The sequence below is a fragment of the Canis aureus genome, chromosome 1 (genome assembly GCF_053574225.1).
Source record: "Canis aureus isolate CA01 chromosome 1, VMU_Caureus_v.1.0, whole genome shotgun sequence".
NCBI classification, from domain to species: Eukaryota; Metazoa; Chordata; class Mammalia; order Carnivora; family Canidae; genus Canis; species Canis aureus.
In genome coordinates this window covers 39,004,060-39,022,923 of record NC_135611.1, presented here as the reverse complement: position 1 = coordinate 39,022,923, position 18,864 = coordinate 39,004,060, and the positions used below count along the sequence as shown (strand labels likewise).

Sequence of the window (18,864 nt, the reverse complement as noted above, 5' to 3'; positions counted from 1 at the left end):
AAAACAAAAAAACCACCACCCACAAAAAAACCACAGGGATCAAGGATGCAAATGGCCATAAATGAAATGCGAGGCTCCCTCGAATAAGGAGAATCCCAAAAGCACTTAATGAACACCTGCTCATTCTGATCATGACACAGCCACGGAGCCTCGAGACACTATAATGTGGATCCTATTTTACAGAAAAGTCCTAGTGCTGTCTGCCCAGGAACAAGCTGCGTCAGAAGACAATTCTTAAATAATTTAAAACCCAAAACTGTAGAGGCAACGCACACAGAAGCAACAAATCCAGAATGACCAACGTGATCTGGCTCTACACACCTGCGTGCGTTAAAATTATGTTCCAGTTCTGACTGCAGGCTTTTCTTGTAACAAATATATAAAAGTACAGGAAAAGAACTTTTTTTACAGTTCAGTTTGTCATCTCTATTTTTTTGGCCCCCAGGCGGAGCGTCAGTGGAGGTACGAAAACACTTCTGCCCCCACTTTATTCTTTCATCAAGTCAAGAACCAGAATTAAATGTGTACGGAAAGCAAATGGGATGCACCTTCGTTACCAAACGTTGTTATGGGATTTATACAGGAGTTGGCGGAAAGAATCACGTAGACGGAAAATAAGCAGTATTATGACACAAGGTGAAATTTGCACTTGCTCAAATATTACACATTGATCTGGGCAGGAGGGTACAGTCTGAGGCCGACACCCACACATTTCATGTCCATACAAGAATCTTTCTCGGCTTCTAAGTTTGATATCTGTGCCTGTGTTAAGTACCAGGCCCAAACGTGACGCTTCCTGCACTCAGCTCTCCTCTCCAGCCCACCGTGGCCTCTGCCCTCTTGCCTGGACACAGCCCTGTTCCTGAAGGATAAGCAAGCCCTGGTGACACACCTTGTTCTCTGTATCTCCTCCTGCCCAGGCCTTGACCTGTGCCCTCACCCTGTGCCCACGCGCTCACATCTTCTCCACCCGCACCCAAGTCACTTCCCGCGATGTACATCACAGGGGTCGGGCCGCCTTGAGCTCCTGTGGCCTGCTATCTCCAGGAACGCACCTTCAGGGGTCCAACCCGTCTATCCACGCCAGCCTTAACTAACTCCACCTGCCTGCTTTTCCCAGGAAAAGCACGCTTTCCTCTCTATTCCCCTGCCGGAGGCACACATCAGTAACCCAGAGCGGGTAACCGGAATATGTGCTTAATTTGAGGCCAACCGTCCTTCAGACCTGCCCTATTTATTTTCATAAGACACATTTATACTCCCAAGCAGGTTACCCAAATTGCCTCTCTCTCTCTTACAAGATAACATGCGGATAATATGAAACCCTTCATTTTCATCTATCTTACCCACTTTTTACCAAGTTTTTGCTTGCCTTTCCTTAAATCCGGACATTATGACCTTTACTTAAGAATATAAAGCAAATCAAGTGACGCAAAACTTTGAGATGATCCATGTTTCTGGGTTCGGGAGCTGTGGGGACAGCTGCCCCCCGACCCCCATCCCCAGCTGCAGCTTCTTTGCCACCGTTTCCCTCTGGGCTTCTCTATAGGATTTCCAGCTGGGAGGGAGGAGGGGGCTCCTTTCCCTGGGTAACAAGGAGCAGGCTTGGGGACTGCCTATACTGCCTACTTTTCCCTTTGAAGACAGGACCCTCTACCCGGATGCATCCAGAAACCCAAACTGGGCAGAGTCAGCTGGAGGGCGAGCTTTTGTATGAAAAGCAGACTTTCTGTTGCTTATTTATTCCTTGCCCAGGTCCGTAGTTCAGCCTTCCTCACAGAGCAGTTGCCATAACCCCTGGGCTCCTTCTGTGGCTTCCGCCCCAGGGAATTCCTCTCTGGCCACTGAACATCTCACTTCTTTGGGCTGTGCTCTCTGTTTCCAAACGTGAGTCGACTCAGACTTTCCAGAACTCACAGCTGTACCTGCTTCGTCTCATCTGGATTAACAGTAAACCCAACTGGTGCCCCAGCAAAGACCCGGGCAGGAGACCCTTACTGGCCCCATTATCTCCAGCGTCTTTAGCACTGATCACCTCCCTGCACTTAAGTCGAAGAAACTCCTCCCAAGTGGACATGGGATGTCCCCCCAGGATGTCCAGGTCAGTGGTTCACTTTCCAAATCTGCGGCAGGGCAGGGCAGGGATTCGACTCCAGGGAACTGAGAGCAACAGGGCGTGAATTTCTAGAGTTGGCCAATTTCCCTTTTGGAAGTTTCTCAGAAAGCCAGGGAAGAGAACAAGAAAAAAGAGAGCGGGGTGGTATTCCCCACCCGGGCCCCCTTCGGACCTGAACCCCGCTGGGCAGGGCATGTGGACCGGCCTCTGCTCGCGAGGCAGCGCCGCGCTCGGGTTCCCGGCAGGTGAGCTCGGGAGCCTAGGCGGGGGCTCGGTCCTGGTTTAGAACCGACACCTGGGAGTGGGGACCGCGTCTTGGCGACCGCAGGTGACACCAGCAAGCAAGGATTGAAGAGCGAATACAGAAGGGGCAGAGAAGAGGACCTCCGGTGCCCGAGGCACCCTTGCCCCCCGTGGTCGCTGGAAGGGGCGCGGCGCCTGGCCGTGCCCCCCGCGCCCCGCGCGCCCCGCGCCCCGCGCGCCGCCGCTTACCTTGCGGGAGTACGGGGGCTTGCTCAGGTGGATGCCGTCGCGGACCAGCTTATCCCTGATCATGATCTTCAGCTTCAGTTTGGGGTAGCTCACCAGCTCCCTGCTGCGGGGGTCCCCGCGGGGGCCCGGGGCCGCGCCGCCGCACGGCTCCCCCCGGCGGCCGGAGGGCACGGCGACCGCGGGCGGCGGCGGCGGCGGCGGCGGCGGCGGCTGCGGCTCGAGCGTGAAGTAGAGGCCGGCGGCGGCGGCGTCCTGCTCCCGCAGCCGGCGCACGGCCTCCAGGATGCGGCGGCGGTGCGCGGGCGCCAGCACCCCGATGGCGTCCAGGTCCGGGTCCCCGATCTGCTTGCACACCTCCAGGTCGTCGTAGCCGTTATCCACGAAGGCCTCGGCGTACTGCGGGAGCTGCAGCGCTCTCAGCCACTCGTAAACTATGTTGGTGCACATGGTGGGACCGCAGCCCCGCCGCCGCACCAGTTCTCGGAACTTTGGAGCCTCTCCTCCGAGGGGACGGGGAATGGCCAAGTTTTCCGCGGAGAGGCCAGGCGAGGGCCGGCGCCCGGAGGCCCCGGGGAGCGCGAGGACGGAGAAGCGTAAGGGCGGCAAAGTGAATCCCCCGCAGCCGGGAGCTCGCAGGCGCCGGCGGCCGGCCGATCCGCTCCGCGCCGCCCCTGGATGCGCCGCCGCCGCGGCCGCCGCGGGGAGGGAGCGGGCGGGGAGGGGCGCGGCGGGCGGGGCGGGGGCGGGGGCGGGGCCGGCTCAGCCGCGGGACTCGCGCGGGTCAGCGGCGCGCGGGGCCGCCCCGGAGTGTGCTGGGCCGGGACCCGCCGGGAGCCGCGCGCCGCATGGGGGCTCCGGGCCGCCGCCGGCGCCTGGTCCCCGCGAGCGCGAGTCGCTGCGGTCCTCGGGGCGAGGGGGCTCCGGAGCCGCGGGGCTCAGGCGGCTACCTCGGGGCGCTCCGTGCGGCTCTCTCTAACCCGCTTTCCCCGGCCCGTGGAAGGAGGTCTGCGCGCGCCCTTCCTCCCCAGCCGCCCCGGCTTCGGCCCGCGAGGCCACTGCGAGGCCAGTGTCGGGGGGCGGCGGGGACCCGGGGCCCGGGGGGGCGGGGGCGCGTCCGGGGCGCTCGAAGGAGCTGCTGCTGCTGCTGCTGCCCGGCTCTGCCTTCCCGGGCCCCCGAGTCTGCGAAAGTTGGGGACGGGGTCGTAGCTCCCGCCGCGCTGGGCGCGTTCCTCGCGGCCCCCTGCCCCGCCGGGCTCCGCCGTGGCGTCCGGGCCACCCCCGGGTTCCGCTCGAGCGCCGGGCGGCGGTGCAGGGTGGCTGCCGGCGCCCCGTCCTGGAGCCTGCGGAGCGGAGCTCGCCGCTGCCCGGGGTCGCGGGGTCGCGGGGACGCGGGAACGCCAGCCCGGCCGGGCCTCTGCGCGCGCGGCCCTGCCCTCCGGGGAGCGGAGTCGGTCGAGCTTCCCGGTCTTGCTCAGCGCCGGGGCGAACGCCTGGGCGTGGGGGCGCGGGCGGCAGGTGCACCAGACCCAGAGCCTCGCCTACATCTCCGTGTCATCCGACCGCGTCCCCTCTTCCCGGGGCTTAGAGAATTTGCGTCCAGGTACTTGGTGGAGCAAGTTCACGGTCCTCCCGGTCTTCGCAGAAGGGCGATTCAACTTCCCACCTGGGCTATTTCAGGACCTACGCCGGGCGCCGGTGGGGAGCGCCAGCCGCGAGCCCCGGACCTCGGAGACGGACGACTGGTGATTTCAGACTCGTTTCCAGAACTGCGCATTTGCCTTTTTTTTTTTTTTTTTTTGGCAAAGGGGCGGGGGGGGGTCCTCTTTCCCTAAATCAGAAGAGCTTAACCCCTTTAGGGACACAGGCCCCTTAAAGCACCAAACAACTGCTTTCACCCTTATTTCCCCCCAGCAAAACACCCGACGCAGGGGCACCCAAAAATGTTCCCTACAATTTGGGGGGGTTGCAGAGGAAGGGTGTCTGGTTCCCAAGCTCAGGCACTAGCGGTTCCCACGTTAAGAACAGCGAGCTGCCTGGAAGAACCTGCCAGAAGGGAACCTGTTGCGGAGTGGGAGGGGATGGGCGCGAGGGGCGGGCGGGCTACCTGTGGGCCCCCGCCCCCGCCCCCGCCCCCGCCCCGCCCCGCCCCGCCCCCCGCCGGGCCGTCAGGGCCACTCCTTCCCGAGCCCAAGCTCCGGGTGCGCTTCTCCTGGGCGCTGGGATGCTAGGAGCACCCAGCCCTCTCCGCCCGGCGCTGCCGCCGCCTCTCCCAGGCCAAAGCAGACTCACAGTGTCCCCTTGCGGTCGCGCAGGCGAATTTTAAGGCGTTGTCCAAATATTTTATTCACCGTAGGAAAGTGAGCTGAATCAAAGCTTTATAGTAGTTCCCTGCGCCCCTTTTAAATCACAAATGTTGCATCACGTTTATCTTTACACCCCGCCGCTCTTTCATAAGGACCTTAGACTTTTAGGAGGAAAATATTTCAGCAGCCTGAATTATGCTGCTGAAGACCTAGATTATAGGAGATACTTATTTGGAACTCACTGTATGTCAGGCATCTACCTATGGGTGCGTCTCCATGTCTCTAAGTAATATTATATCCAGTATCTTACAGAAGAAGAAATTGAGGAAGCAGAACACTAATCTGCTCCCCTACCCCCTCCCAGATGTCACTGTTCACGGTGGAGCAAGGGTTAGAACTCTGGAGGGATAAATTCAGCTCCTGTCTCCTAGCTGCTAACCTTCCCAGGCACTCACTGTATGCTGGAGGAAGCAGTGGGACTGTTTGTAAGAAGGGAGTCCCTCTTTTGAGACTAGGAAGCTTAAAACTCCAGGACTTTATCATTGTGGGGTTTTTCCTTTTTTAAAGATTTTATTTATTTATTTGACAGAGACAGAATGTGCACAAGCAGGGGGAGGGACAGAGGGAGAAGCAGTCTCCCCGCTGAGCAGGGAGACCAATGAGGGGCTTGATCCCAGGACCCTAGGATCAGGACCAGAGCAGGAGGCAGATCCTTACTTAACTGAATGAGCCACCCAGGAACCCCCGTTGCAGACTTTTTCTTTCCCACGTTGTGAGGAAAGTCCAACAGGGCTGCTTAGCAGTTCTTTGCTTGCTTATATACAGCCTTTCCCCTATGGGAGCTTAGACATTCACCTTGTCTCATTAATCCTCTGTGAAGGCAGCAGGTATTTTTATTTCCATTTTATAATTAGTGAAACTGGTTTAGGGGAAGATAAATGACTGGCCCAAGGTCATACAGTAAATCAGGACGGAGACAAGAACAAACCTGCAGCGTCAAACTGTCTCCCCAACAGGCAGCAGTGATTCTCCTTTATTTATGTGCAAAGTCACCATCCAATTAGGAAATAAAGCATTCTGGTGCTCTCTTTGGAAGGGATGCCTTTTATAAATTAATCAATTGTTAATCAGTCATAAATAAAACTTACTGTTACCTCTAGAGAAAACCTGCTCTCTGGAGACTTGTGAACTGTAGAGATGCTTTTTCTAGATATCCTACTTGTCTCCTACATTTGCTTACATCTTTTATGTGTGAACCCTCAGGCTTCTATCTTTCTACTGCTTGCCATAGCATAGCGAACCTAAGCAGATTTAGTTCTGGAGGCTACGGCATGTAACTTCAAATGCGGAGATTTTATAGCCAAAGTGTGTCTCTACCCATGGCAAAGTCCAAAGTAAAACTGGCAGGAATGATTGGCTAACTTTAAGATTTGGAAATAGGATTTGAGAGGTAGGAGGCCCTTCAAGATTATTTCAAACATCCACATTTACTAACCTAAGTTCACACAGCTAGCTCGTGACAGAACCAGGGCAACAGCCAGATCCGTTTCCTCATCTGCTCCTTGCAATGTGCTATATTACTTCATTTTTTCTGTAAGTGCTTGGCTGCTGTCAAAATCATTCATTTACTCATCAAATGTTTATTCTGTAGGCATTCCAGTGCCAGTCACTGAGGTAGAAAAGAGAAGAGTTTTCTTCATGAATTGGAACTGGAGAAATTTCAGCATTTTAACTATGTAGAGAATAAATGGATAGGGATTTTTTAATGTATTAGTTCATGAATTAGGAAGATTACAAAGGTGATATTTTCTAATATCTTTAATTAATTATCCAAATTCTTTGAATCATAACATTAGCCAAAATCTGAAATTAAACTATATTTCACATCCAGACAAAAATGCACTTAAACAAAACAAGTGGCCATTATGCTCTTAGGCATAGCCTTAGAACAAATTAATTTACTCAACACACACTGTCAAGTACCTATAATTTTACAAGTACTTCTGAGTGGTATTGCTTTATTAGAGTTTTTTTTCTTACATAAAAATGTATGTAACATTTATCATTCTGTTTATTATTTAATATGTTTGGGACCAGATTTATTTATTTGTTCACTCATTTATTGCAGAAAGAACTTCTTGCCTAATGAAAATCAAGGAAAAGTAGGCTGTGAAAAAAGTTTCTTTTTAGGCACCATTTTAGAATTGTTTTGTACTGGTCATACCTCTGGCAAAATGCCTTACTGGTGCATTCAGTTAATCAATGAATGATAATTATATTCAGGTTTTAAATTGTAAATATCAATAAACAGCTTTTCCACTTTGCTCCAACTCCATAACTTAAGGATATAGAGTGAAAAATAATTTGTTTTGAAATTTTCTTGGTGCCACATAAGGTTTCATAGCATTTCAAAGATAAATGTTCTCACACAGGGTGTGTAAAAATTAAATTCCATTAACATCTATTAAATGTCAGTCCCTAGGGTGTCTAGCCTTGTAAAAGTCAAGTATATATAATATTAATCTCAAAATGCAGAATATGTTTCACCTCTCCCTAATTCTGAGCTAAAAAGCCTCTAGAAGGAACATATGCCATCGGGAGAAATGAGAACAATACACTTGAGTGATGTAACGGGCAATCTGTGCTCCAGTGGCTGGGAGAGAGGCGTTGGGTTGGCAACTACAGTAGCGGCAGGCTGGGTGGAGGCGTCTGTTAAAATGTCTGAGCTGTATACATTATACTTGTGTGTGACAACACATATATGCAAGAAGGAGAGACAAGGAGCAGTAGGGAGTCGCAGCAGGATACCATTAGATGATTCATTTCTATTATAACAGGACTTTCTTTAAGGAAGGAACAAAGGGTAAAAAAAAAAAAAAGATGTTCAAGAACTCAGAGACCAGAAGGTCACTAACAGAAAGCTAGCCAAACAAGATGCTAATAGTGATCTACAATAAAATGAGATTCATTCTTAAAAATTCTTATCCTCTTATCTCTGGTAATCCCCAAACGGTCTATTTTTTTTTTTAATGCACCCACAAAGAAGGGGAAAGTATTAGTCCAGTGTTTCTGAAGATAAAAATGATTGGTGAAGTATTTTGTTAAATAATAATAGGCAGCTCTTAGGACTCTCTCTCTCTTTTTTTTTAAATCTGTCAGCAAAATACCTTAAACTTAGGTTGTATAATCTCATGCAAATGAAATTATATTGATGAAAGCTATTTCAGACAGGTGCAAGTTATTTATGTAATCACAACAATGAAATCCCTCAATTTATGACCAGGTGTACAAATTTAATAAATATTAGTTGTTCCCATCTAACAGTTGACTTCAATTCAGGAGTTAGGACAAACAATTTGATGCAGATTACTTCCTGAGGTCTATTTGGTTCCAGATGGCTTAGGGGGTTGTAGGTCATCTCTTTTGAAGCAAAGTAATTTCATGTTTTCTGTTTTTTTTTTTTTTTTTTTTGTAAATCTTTATTCCTTCTTATTTGATTTAAATTTGCTGTTGAGGGACACCTAGCTGGCTCAGTGGATATACCACAAGACTCTTGATCTTGGGGTTATGAATTTGAGCCCTATGTCAAATATAGAGATTACTGAAAAATAAAATATATTTTTTTTAATTTTGCAATTGGAAGATATATTCTTTTTTTTTTAATTTTTTTTAATTTATTTATGATAGTTACAGAGAGAGAGAGAGAGGCAGAGACACAGGCAGAGGGAGAAGCAGGCTCCATGCACCGGGAGCCCGATGTGGGATTCGATCCCGGGTCTCCAGGATCGCGCCCTGGGCCAAAGGCAGGCGCCAAACCGCTGCGCCACCCAGGGATCCCGGAAGATATATTCTAAAACTCTTAAATCCGTAACTTACAAGAAAGTGGCACATAATTAGAACTTCTTATCACTTTTCCAGCTTTGGAAATAGGTAGTGTGCATTGCAGTTTTGAAACTCTGACTTTTGAGACCACTTTTGACATACGTATGAAATCTCAGACTTTATGTGTCAACATAAAACCTGGGTGGAGGGATCCCTGGGTGGCGCAGCGGTTTGGCGCCTGCCTTTGGCCCAGGGCACGATCCTGGAGACCCGGGATCGAATCCCACGTCGGGCTCCCGGTGCATGGAGCCTGCTTCTCCCTCTGCCTGTGTCTCTGCCTCTCTCTCTCTCTCTGTGACTATCATGAATAAATAAATAAAATCTTTAAAAAAAAAAAAAAAAAAAAAAAAACCTGGGTGGAGCATCAGATCCTTAGAATAGCAAAGCCCCATTCCTAAAAGGATAGTTGACAAACCCAGGTGTAGTAGATGTCCTGACTACATCTTTAAAACTTTTCAGTTTATCAGTTTTACCAAAGTCTAGTTTCGGATTTTCTCTAGGGGTTGTTCAGCTATCTTATCTGAGTGAGCCCAGACCCTCTTGGATGGTCATGGTCTTGGCAGTATGCTCTTACCAAGGGTGTTCTGACTTCAGAGAGCTTGCTAGTGACATGGGCAAGGAAAGGGGGTCTTCAGGAACCTGCCCAGAAAAAATATAAATTATACATTCTTTATATTGTACACCAGGACAAATTCAAGTTGAAGTTCACATTACCTAAGTTTTAAAAGAACTATTAACCAAGTAGTGAATCTAAAAAAACAAAAATAACCCTCAGTATCATAATGTAGTAAGTCCAGGAAGTAGCTATTATCCCTAAAAGTTGAGGAAACCAAGAAACGAGGTTGGGATTATGAGAATACAGACACTTGGAGGAGGAGCCCTGCTGAGCGGGGACCTAGAATCCTGAGAAACCTGTGCTGCTTGATTGGTTAGGAGAAAGGCAAGCTGCCTGATTGGTTATGAGAAAAGACCCTGTGAGCTAGAATCAGACCTTTGAGGAAAGGGCACCCTCTCTCTGGTGCAGGTACACCAGGAGTTCAAAGGAGGCCCCACAGAGAAGAGGTTTCTGGGGTGGGTTGGTGACTGGCTGAAGCAGAAACCTCAGACAGGTTTCTAGGAGTTTAGAAAGTTAGACACTGAATCCTACTCTTATTGGATGAAAAACTATTGTGGGGGACCCTGACAGGAAGACAGAACACAGCAGAAGACTGCAAGTCCTTCCTTCTTTTTCCTGCCTTGCAGTCTACTTTTAACCCACTGTTAACCAAAACTCAACAGGGAGCCTGCTGATACATCAGAAATGTGGTACACTGAGTCCCAGTGCCAGCATCTCAAAGTGCAGGATAAAATGGTAGGTGGAGAAATGAGAAAAAAATCATCAGCACAACCCCAATCGAGGGAGATTTGCAATATCCGGCAAATCTCATGTTTATTTACCCTTCAGTTTAGCAATCCTGCTTTTATGAATCTGTCCCCCAAATAATACTAGTGAAAAAAAATGTTCTTAATTAAGTATGGATAAGACCACCCATCACAGTACTGTTTGTATTAGCTAAATACTGGAAGCAGTCCAAATGTCCAATCAATAAGGAACTGATGGAATAAGATATGGAAGAAGTTAACACAATGAAGTAGTTGGCAACTGTTAAAAGGAATGAAGACTATCTCCACCCACTAGCATGGAGTGATCTCCAGGATATCACTATTTGAAAAAAAAAAAAAAAGGCAAGCTGGAGGAAGATGCTTACAGCATGCTCCTCTTTATTTAAGGAAGAGGAGTCATGAATATATGCCCTATAATTTTTGAAATGATTACCCAAAAAGAAATGGATGGAAATGGAGAAAGGGATGGGGACAGGACTTAGACTTTAAATAATTTTGTTTCATGGATTTGGCTGTGAAACCATGAAACATAAGCATAAAATAAAAATAAATTTTAAAATGTAATCTCCCCAAATTAGAAATAAAATGAAATTGGGGCGCCCAGGTGGCCCAGTGGTTAAGTGTCTGCCTGCAGCCCAGGGTGTGATCCTGGAGACCTGAGATCAAGTCCCACATCGGGCTCCCTGCATGGAGCCTGCTTCTCCGTCTGCCTCTCTCCCTGTGTCTCTCATGAATAAATAAAAAAAATATAAAAAAAAAAAGAAACAAAATGAAATTGTTTGTTTTGTAGTAGCATAACTACATAGACAGGAGCTATCCAGGAGTCTTTTAAAAGTAGTAATTTGACCATACATGTCTGATGGGATTGCCCGGAGGAAAAAAGAAAAACAGCAACAGATAGTAAACTGTTTTCAATTATGAGACTGTTGATGGTAGTATTTGAGTTATTACACAGAGATTATTATGTGTATAATGTGGCATAAATCAAATGAGTAATGTTGGTGTTGAGATCCAATATTTCTGGCACAACTGAAAGGAGACAGAGTTATCAGATCAATGAATTTTTTTTTAAAAAAGAACTCTATAGTCCTAAATTTTAATCTACAATGTCAATATGAATTCATAATGTATTTTATCTTAAAAGAAAGGCAAAAAATCCCGCAAAAGAACAAAAACATTTCTTAGCTCTCCAAAATTTTTTTTTTTTTAAATTGACTCTATAGTAATGAGATCTTAGCACCCAAACTCTGTTTCTCTAATACTGTTTCTCACTAAAAGGAACTATGATTCTTTAAAGAAATATCTGGAAAACAACAACAAAATAAAAACAAAAGGCAACAACAACAAGAAAGCCTGATTCCAGATTTAGGAAAGGAAATGATTCAGATTATCTGGAGAGTTTTTTCATACCAGAAGGGCAAAGTATCTGCCAAAGACTGCTAGACGTGCCAAAGGACACAGGAACTAAGTGAAATAAGCTCCCATCAGACAAAGATGGAATAATTTGAGCATTATCAATCATGATCATAAGTGTAATGAATTGAAACTGATCAAATATGTTTAAATTCGTAAGTTCCTATGATATTTTAGTAAACCCCTAATTGGTAGCTTTTAGAGGATGTTAGAGAACCACTTCATTATTTTAAAAACTAGTACATAAAGGAAATGAATTTAGCACTTTTCCTTCTTTTCCTATAGGATCTGTACCTCAAGAAACAAAATAACTGATAGGGAGAAGTTTCTTCGTAGAGCATCCCAGCTTAGAAAATTTAGAATATTACTAATGTAACTACCAATAAAGTAAGGTATTTACCAGTGAATCTCAAAGGTTCCCTGAGACTCGTTCAGGGGCACCAAAATTCAGTATTATTTTCATGGCAATATGAAGACATTATTGGCCTTTTTCACTGTCTTAATATCTATATTGATGGTATCAAAAGTGACAGCAAAACTATTGATACCTCAGCACCCACCTATCATGGCAGTGGCACCAACTCTACTACTTTTTTTTTTTCTTTATTAAAGGTATTTATTCACAGCATGCTTGATTCTGTGACAAGCAGGCCTGTGCCCTGCTCATTCTGGGTTAAAAGGGCAGTGTGTTCTGTGGACATGTGCCTGCAGCTCTATCTCTTAAACTCCACCTGTGTGTACACCTTGGTGATGTCATGGTACCTGCCCTCAGGGGGCTGGTAACTGGAGATTGGTAGTGTGTAATCTGGCCCTTCTGTTTCAAAGGGGAACAAGTTGGGGTCCCGCTTGGTAGCCTCCTAATGTAGCTCTGGGGATATGAGTTCCAGCCCCTGCAGAGCTTCCTGCTGGGACTCAAGCATAGATGTGATGGCATCCTTCTCCTTTGCGTGCTCTTGATGCTTGCACAGGGACCACTTCTTGAGAAGCAGAGCTCTCCGCTCACTCTCCTCAAAGGGAAGCTCCACGTTAGACCGCTGTCTTGTTTTATCCAAGAGCTTCACAGGTGTAATAAAAGCAGCCCTCTGGTGGCTGCTTCATTGCATTCTCTACTACCACACACTGCAAGAAAAAAAATAAGCCATTTTCATCTAAGAATTTCTTAATGAAGCAGCAAAAATTATTAATTGTATTAAATCTTGACCTCAAGGTACTTAAAAAATTATTCCATGTAATAAAATGGGAAACACTCATTAAGCACTTAGGCTCAATAATATCTCTGATGGTCATCTCCTTGAAAACCACTTGTGTGATTGTTTGAGTTACCAGCTGAACTAGCCACTTTCTTCATGGAACACAATTTTTACTTTAAGGAATGACAAGTGGTTGTCAAAACAATGACTCTGTTGCCTATGGTAAGATTCAAGTTTTCCAATAAAAATTTAAATTTGGGAAACTTGAATTTGCCACCATAAGTTTGCCTGCTTCCCAATACTTACAGGCTTTTAAAAAATAACATTGATGGTTATTAATGAATTTTTTGATATTTAACAATGAAATATGTCCACATTTGGAAGATCTACATATATCAGTGACTCAGTATTTTTCAAATATGTCACAATCATGCGTGGTAAGAGATCTATGCAAAGAACAAGATAAACCAATGGATTTTAATATAGCAGAATATTAAAAGCTCATTAAATGGTTTCAGATTTCACATTGTAACTAACCTTTAGAAAACAGCCATTTGTCAAGTTTTTGTATAGTATCCAAGAATATCTACAATTATCTGAAAGGTATATTAAAATAATCCTTTGACTTCCAACAACACATCTTTGTGAATGTTAGATTTTTTTAATGTACTTCAACTAAAGCAACATATTGCAACAGATTGAATACAGAAGCAGATAGAAAACTCTTGTCATCTATTTTATTAAACTTAGACATTAAAGAGATTTGTAAAAATGAAAAACATTGTTTCCTTTCTTATGAGCTTTTTATTTTGGAAAATATAACTATTTCTCATGAAATTATGTTACTTGTGCTAACAGGTAAGAACTTATTATTGTTAGTTTAAGTAAATATTTTAAAGTTTTCTTAACTTTAATTTCTAACGTGAAATAGCAGTAGATAAAATCCACATAAACAGATGATCTATAATGTCAGAGGCTGACAACATCACTAAAAAAGGTGACACTCAGATATTACTATTACTTCCTACTAGAAGTAGACACTATCTGTGAAGTACTCTTGCCAAAAGTAATATGGAGCCTGATACTGATCAGAGCTTTACATCTAGTGATTATTAAGAAATGCAACAGATGAAAATGTGATAAATGCAATCAGCAAAATTCAACTGAGGGAGACTCTGCAGACAAAACTCACCAGTTTCCTTGAATAAAAATGTTGGGGGTAGGTTTGGTGTGGGGAGAGGAATTGAGAGGGAGAAAGAGAAGACTTTAACAAGAGAAATAAGAAGTAGATCAACCAATCTTAAAATATGGACTTCTTTTCTGGAACCTGATTCAGGCAAGCACAGTTAAATACTGTTACATGAAAATGAGAAAAATGTGAACACTGACTAAATTGATATTAAGAAATCACTGATAATTTTTAGGTATGATATTCATATTGTAGTTATATGTGTTTTCCTTTTTTTAAGTGTAGACATTCTATAGATTGAAAATTTTAGAAATAAAATGATATTAAGCCTGGGATTTGCTTCAAAATAATCTGGAGAGGTAAGAGTTGATAATATATGAAATAAGACTAGCCATGGGTTCATTGTTGATGCTAGGTGATAGTAAATTTGGCTCATTATATTCTTTACTATGTTACATTTATTTAAATGTCCATAATAACAAATACACAGTCCATATAAACTTCACATTCTTCCTGTAGGGTGACCTACAACCCTGCAGACAGACACAAGATGGCCTATTGTAATTAAAACACAACACTTATATTCCTCAGAGGGTGAGATTGATGGTCACAGAGATCAGAGATCCCAAATACTATGTCAAGGTCAGATTTGCAGAGGGCCAGAACCAGAATTGCTGAAAGGAGCTCTATATACAGTTCATGTTCTGTGTACAAGTAGGGCAGAACTAGAACTTAAAAATTAGAAAGATATTTTATGACATTATTTTATTTGTCATTTAATCTTTCTTAAGTGCTCTCATGTATCAAGCATCATTCTAAGCTTGGAGAAATAGCTGTGCCCAAGAGCTACAGAGTTTCCATCCTCATGAAGCTTAAATCAGTAGCTCTGTATTTCAGATGAAGGTAAATAATATGAAGAAAAATATAGGAAAGAAGAAAAAAATATCCTGAAATACTTGGAGGACAGAGTGTTAAGGGCACCACAAATGCAAAAGTACTGAGGCAGCTCCAAGCATACTGCATTTGGGGAAGCAAGAAGGTGTGTGTACCAGAGCAAAGTCAAAGTGTGGGAGAGTGGTGGCCATTGAGTAGGGAGGGAGATAGGACCAGTCACCAAAAGGATGTTGGAGCTTTTTTCAAACGTGGTAGAGAGCAACTGGAGGGTTCTGAGGGGAACTTGAGCTGATTAGTAATTTATCAGGACTCCTCTGACTGCTCCATGGAGTAGAGACCCCAGGGACCAAGATCAGAGGAAGTGAGGCCACCCAAGAAGCTTCTTCAGGGGGTCCTAGACCACTATTGTGGTACACATGGTGCAAAGTGTTCAGACTCTGTGATGTACTAGTGGTACTTGGTGGATGTGGACTGTGAAAAAAAGGAACCAAGGTGGACTCCTACATTTTTGGCATGAGCAACGAAGAGAATGAGTTGCCACATTCTGAAATGAAGAAGATGGAGAGCAGTGCATTGGGAGTGGGGGTGAAGAGGAAGTAGGACTCTTCATCTGGACACTTGGAGTTTCAGATGCCTAATGCATGTCAGTGGAGTTGTCAAGGAGTGAGGGGGTTGTAGCTAGGGCACAACAGTGGGAAAGAAATGCAAAGGGGCCATTTCAGCATGTAGTTGGTATTTAAAGTCCTCAAAAGAAGTAAGGTTGGATTAAGGAGAGCCAAGGATCAAAATGCGGGGCATCCCAACATGGAGAATCAAAAGGACTCTAAGAAGCCACAGCAGGGAAGCAGAAGGAGAAGCCAGTGAGGTGGGGATCTAGGAGCTGTGAATAAAGCCATTGCAAGAAGGGAATAAGCGATCCACTGTCGCTGAGGGATCCAGAGACATGGGAACCAACACTAACCTCAGATCTGGAGGCCAGTTTCTGGCCTTGTTGGGAACAGTCTTGACCAGAATGGGCTCTGTAAAGACCGAGGAAAGAAAGCAGAGGTGGCCATAGAAACAAGCACTTCAAGGGTGTGAGTGTAAGGGATCTGATAAATGGGGCGAGGACCAGAGAAGGGTACCAACTAAAGGAAGTCTTATTTAGTGACAGGAGAAATTGGTAGATGCAGGGCTATGGAGAAAGTGATCTAGCAAGAGGGGAAGCAGGTGGTGCAAGAACAGAGCCCTTGGGTGGCTGGGAGAGGAAGGAGTCCAGGGCTTGGAGGGTCCAGCCTTGGGCAGGAGCCCAGCTGGTTCCCCTGCTTTGTGACAGGTCCAAAAGCAGCGTCTGTGGGGACAGACACAGGGAGGTGAGGGTGTTTGGTGATGAGAGGATGTGAGAGTTCTATTCTGACTCTGACCAAAGGCAAGGTCATCTGATGAGAAAGGGGAGGAAGGCAGGGGAAGTGAGAAATGGTGTAGACTCAGTCATGCTAGAGTGTGGGAGCATGCATTGACTGGAGAAATATGGCAGGCATACAGGCAATCTTGGGGCAATGTTTGAGGCTGACGGTCATAAATGTAATGAGACCAGTAAACAGGATTGTGTGTTCTCCTTCAGCGGCGTCGAGATGCTCAGGTGCAGGTGCAGAGCTTGAGGAGGGTATGCTTTGACCAGACCTTGGCATAGAGAAAAATACAGAGTAAAATGGGATGGGATTTACATGTAAGAAATGAGAAACTGGAACAATCAAACTTAACAATTTGACAGTCGTTCTGTTATCTGGTATAAAGCAAAGAAAGAATTGATCTAGCTAATCAAAGGAACTGACTAATAAAAAAAACTTTGTAATATAGGATTATACATTTTTAATGGATTAGTATGAATAAAATACCTGCTGCAATCATACTGGCAACCTTCTTGATTCAGAAGGCAATGTGGTAACTTGGGGTTATAAATATGAGCATCAATTACTGTATTAGTAAAAGAAGTATTAGTCTTGTTTTTAGATAAGGGAAAGATGATTATACTTGATAGGATTCCAGATAACCCAACTTACATTCTAATTGAAATTCCTTAATATAACCTACCACCCTAAAAATGCCGCAGGAAAGGAAATCACAGGACTCAAAAATCTTTTTCCAGGGCCTGAGATTAGTGGTGGAGAGGAGTAAAGACGATTTACAAGTCACTGTGAACACAGAGAGACATAAATTTCAGGCACAAAGGAAATAAAAGAAATGAGCACCAAAGCTATATGAAAGGAAGAGTTTCTTCTTTAAATTTTATTGCATTAATTTAATTCTATACCTAGAAATAGTGAAAATGACTTAAGGCAATTTTTTTCTTTCCAGAAAATTCTGATAGATTATGCTTTGATAGGTAGAAGGGGAATAACTTATAAAAAAAATACCATGAAAGATTTATAAAATAGAAAAGCTATAACATAGACTTTTTCCAAAGACACTGAAATTTAGGATCTTTGGAAAAACTATATTCTCCAACAAGTTCTATGAGATTAATGGAGAAAGTGTTTAAATTCTTTTTGACAAAAATCTTAGCGTGTCCATTAAAAAATGGAAAGTCTCTGAGAAGACAACTAGATGATAAATAAGAATACAACAATAAATTATGTTACCTTGCAGGAATTTATGTCTCTATATCTTCTAGTTCCTATGGAATTTCAGGCAAGGGCAGATTTCTCTGAAGCAAGTGGTGTCGATGTCAGCCTGTGCTAGAAACACAGCACTCTGCCTTTCTTTAAAACACACAGAAAAAAAAAAAAAAAACTTTTTTTCCCATACTTTCAAAGGAACTCTTATGTGCTATTATAAAACAAGGAATTAGTGAATGGCTTTATTAAAAAAACTACAGAGTAATCTATAAGCCAAATATTTTAACATGACGTCCTTTAGTAAAGTTCTATTTTCCCTGTAATAATATTGCATTCCAAATTCCCCTTTTATATAGATATCTCAAATGTACAATAGTTAAGACAAAAGGAAGTTCAAAATAGTCTGTAGATAAGTAGGAAAAAATGTCATGTTTCTTAATATTAGTAAAAAATTAATTAGCTTGATCAAAGATACCAGCCCCTGCTTGGTCTCACTTTGAGCCTACTGCCCTGCCATACAGGACACTGGTCCCTCCTCTCCTCCATACCTCCTGTGGCTTTGGAACACTGCATTGATTCCCTTCCCACTGGTAATGCTGCCTCACTGAGCCTCTCCTCTGGCCCATTTGGCAGATATCATTCTTCCCTGATGCTAAATAAACCTGTGTCCCATCGCCCAGTCCATAGACATCTATCCCACACAATTCACTGACCCTCAACTCCATCTCTGAACGATCTCTTTTGCTTTAAATCCAAAGTTCAAGATTCCGCTGAAGGACAAGTGCTCATAATGGCTCAGTACCAATTAAATTGATCTTTCATTCCATCTGCTACAAATAGAATCATCTTTCTTTGCAAATTTGTTCTTTGTCCTCTGTTCTTGTTTTGTTTGTTTGTTTGTTTGTTTTTAAAGATTTTATTTATTTATTCAGGAGACACACACTGAAAGAGGCAGAGGGAGAAGCAGGCTCTCAGAGGGGAGGCCAACACGGAACTCAACCCCAGGACCCAGGATCACACCCTGAGCCAAAGGTAGATGCTTAACCGACTGAGCCACTTAGGTGTCCCCTCTGTTCTCTGTTTCTTTGAGTCAACAGCCTTGTACTAAGTGCCCCTATGCCAGGTGTGGTGAAAAGTCCTCTGGACATAAAAGATACTACCCTGGAGGCCATGCTGCACCAAGGTAAACGCTGATGTTAACATGATGAATAAGTGCTGGGCTGATGATGAGAATGAAGAGCTGCAGTGCCTGGCCAGTTCGAAGCTGGGCAGCTGGACCGCAGTCATAGGTGATGATGAACTACCTGATTTGTGGTTTTAGGCTGGATACATAGACAATAAAGTGAAGAATCAGCTGGAAAAGGACCAGTATTAGCTCACCAAGTAAATAAAATGTCAAGTATAA

The 18,864-nt window shown here is 44.7% G+C and overlaps 1 protein-coding gene and 1 long non-coding RNA gene across 5 annotated transcripts in view; both read right to left on the bottom strand.

Moving 5' to 3' along the window:
• Positions 1-3,272, bottom strand: part of SAMD5 (sterile alpha motif domain containing 5) — a 57,382-nt gene extending 54,110 nt beyond the window's left edge. Inside the window, exon 1 of the mRNA XM_077896412.1 lies at positions 2,609-3,272. Coding sequence (XP_077752538.1) covers positions 2,609-3,055 — 447 coding nt within the window. The 5' untranslated portion in view covers positions 3,056-3,272. The remainder of the gene's footprint in view (positions 1-2,608) is intronic.
• An 8,907-nt stretch (positions 3,273-12,179) lies between these two features.
• On the bottom strand, positions 12,180-18,228 carry LOC144313211 (uncharacterized). 4 transcript variants are annotated; one of them, XR_013378955.1, is made up of 6 exons: positions 18,173-18,228; positions 17,484-17,603; positions 16,936-17,036; positions 16,385-16,524; positions 15,824-15,881; positions 12,180-12,708 (listed from the first exon to the last, which is right to left on the bottom strand). It is a non-coding gene; the product is annotated as an uncharacterized LOC144313211 (long non-coding RNA). The 4 variants fall into 4 exon arrangements; XR_013378937.1 differs by having other exon boundaries at positions 15,824-16,524; XR_013378943.1 differs by lacking the exon at positions 18,173-18,228 and adding an exon at positions 18,008-18,166 and having other exon boundaries at positions 15,824-16,524.
• Between the last annotated feature and the right edge of the window lie 636 nt (positions 18,229-18,864).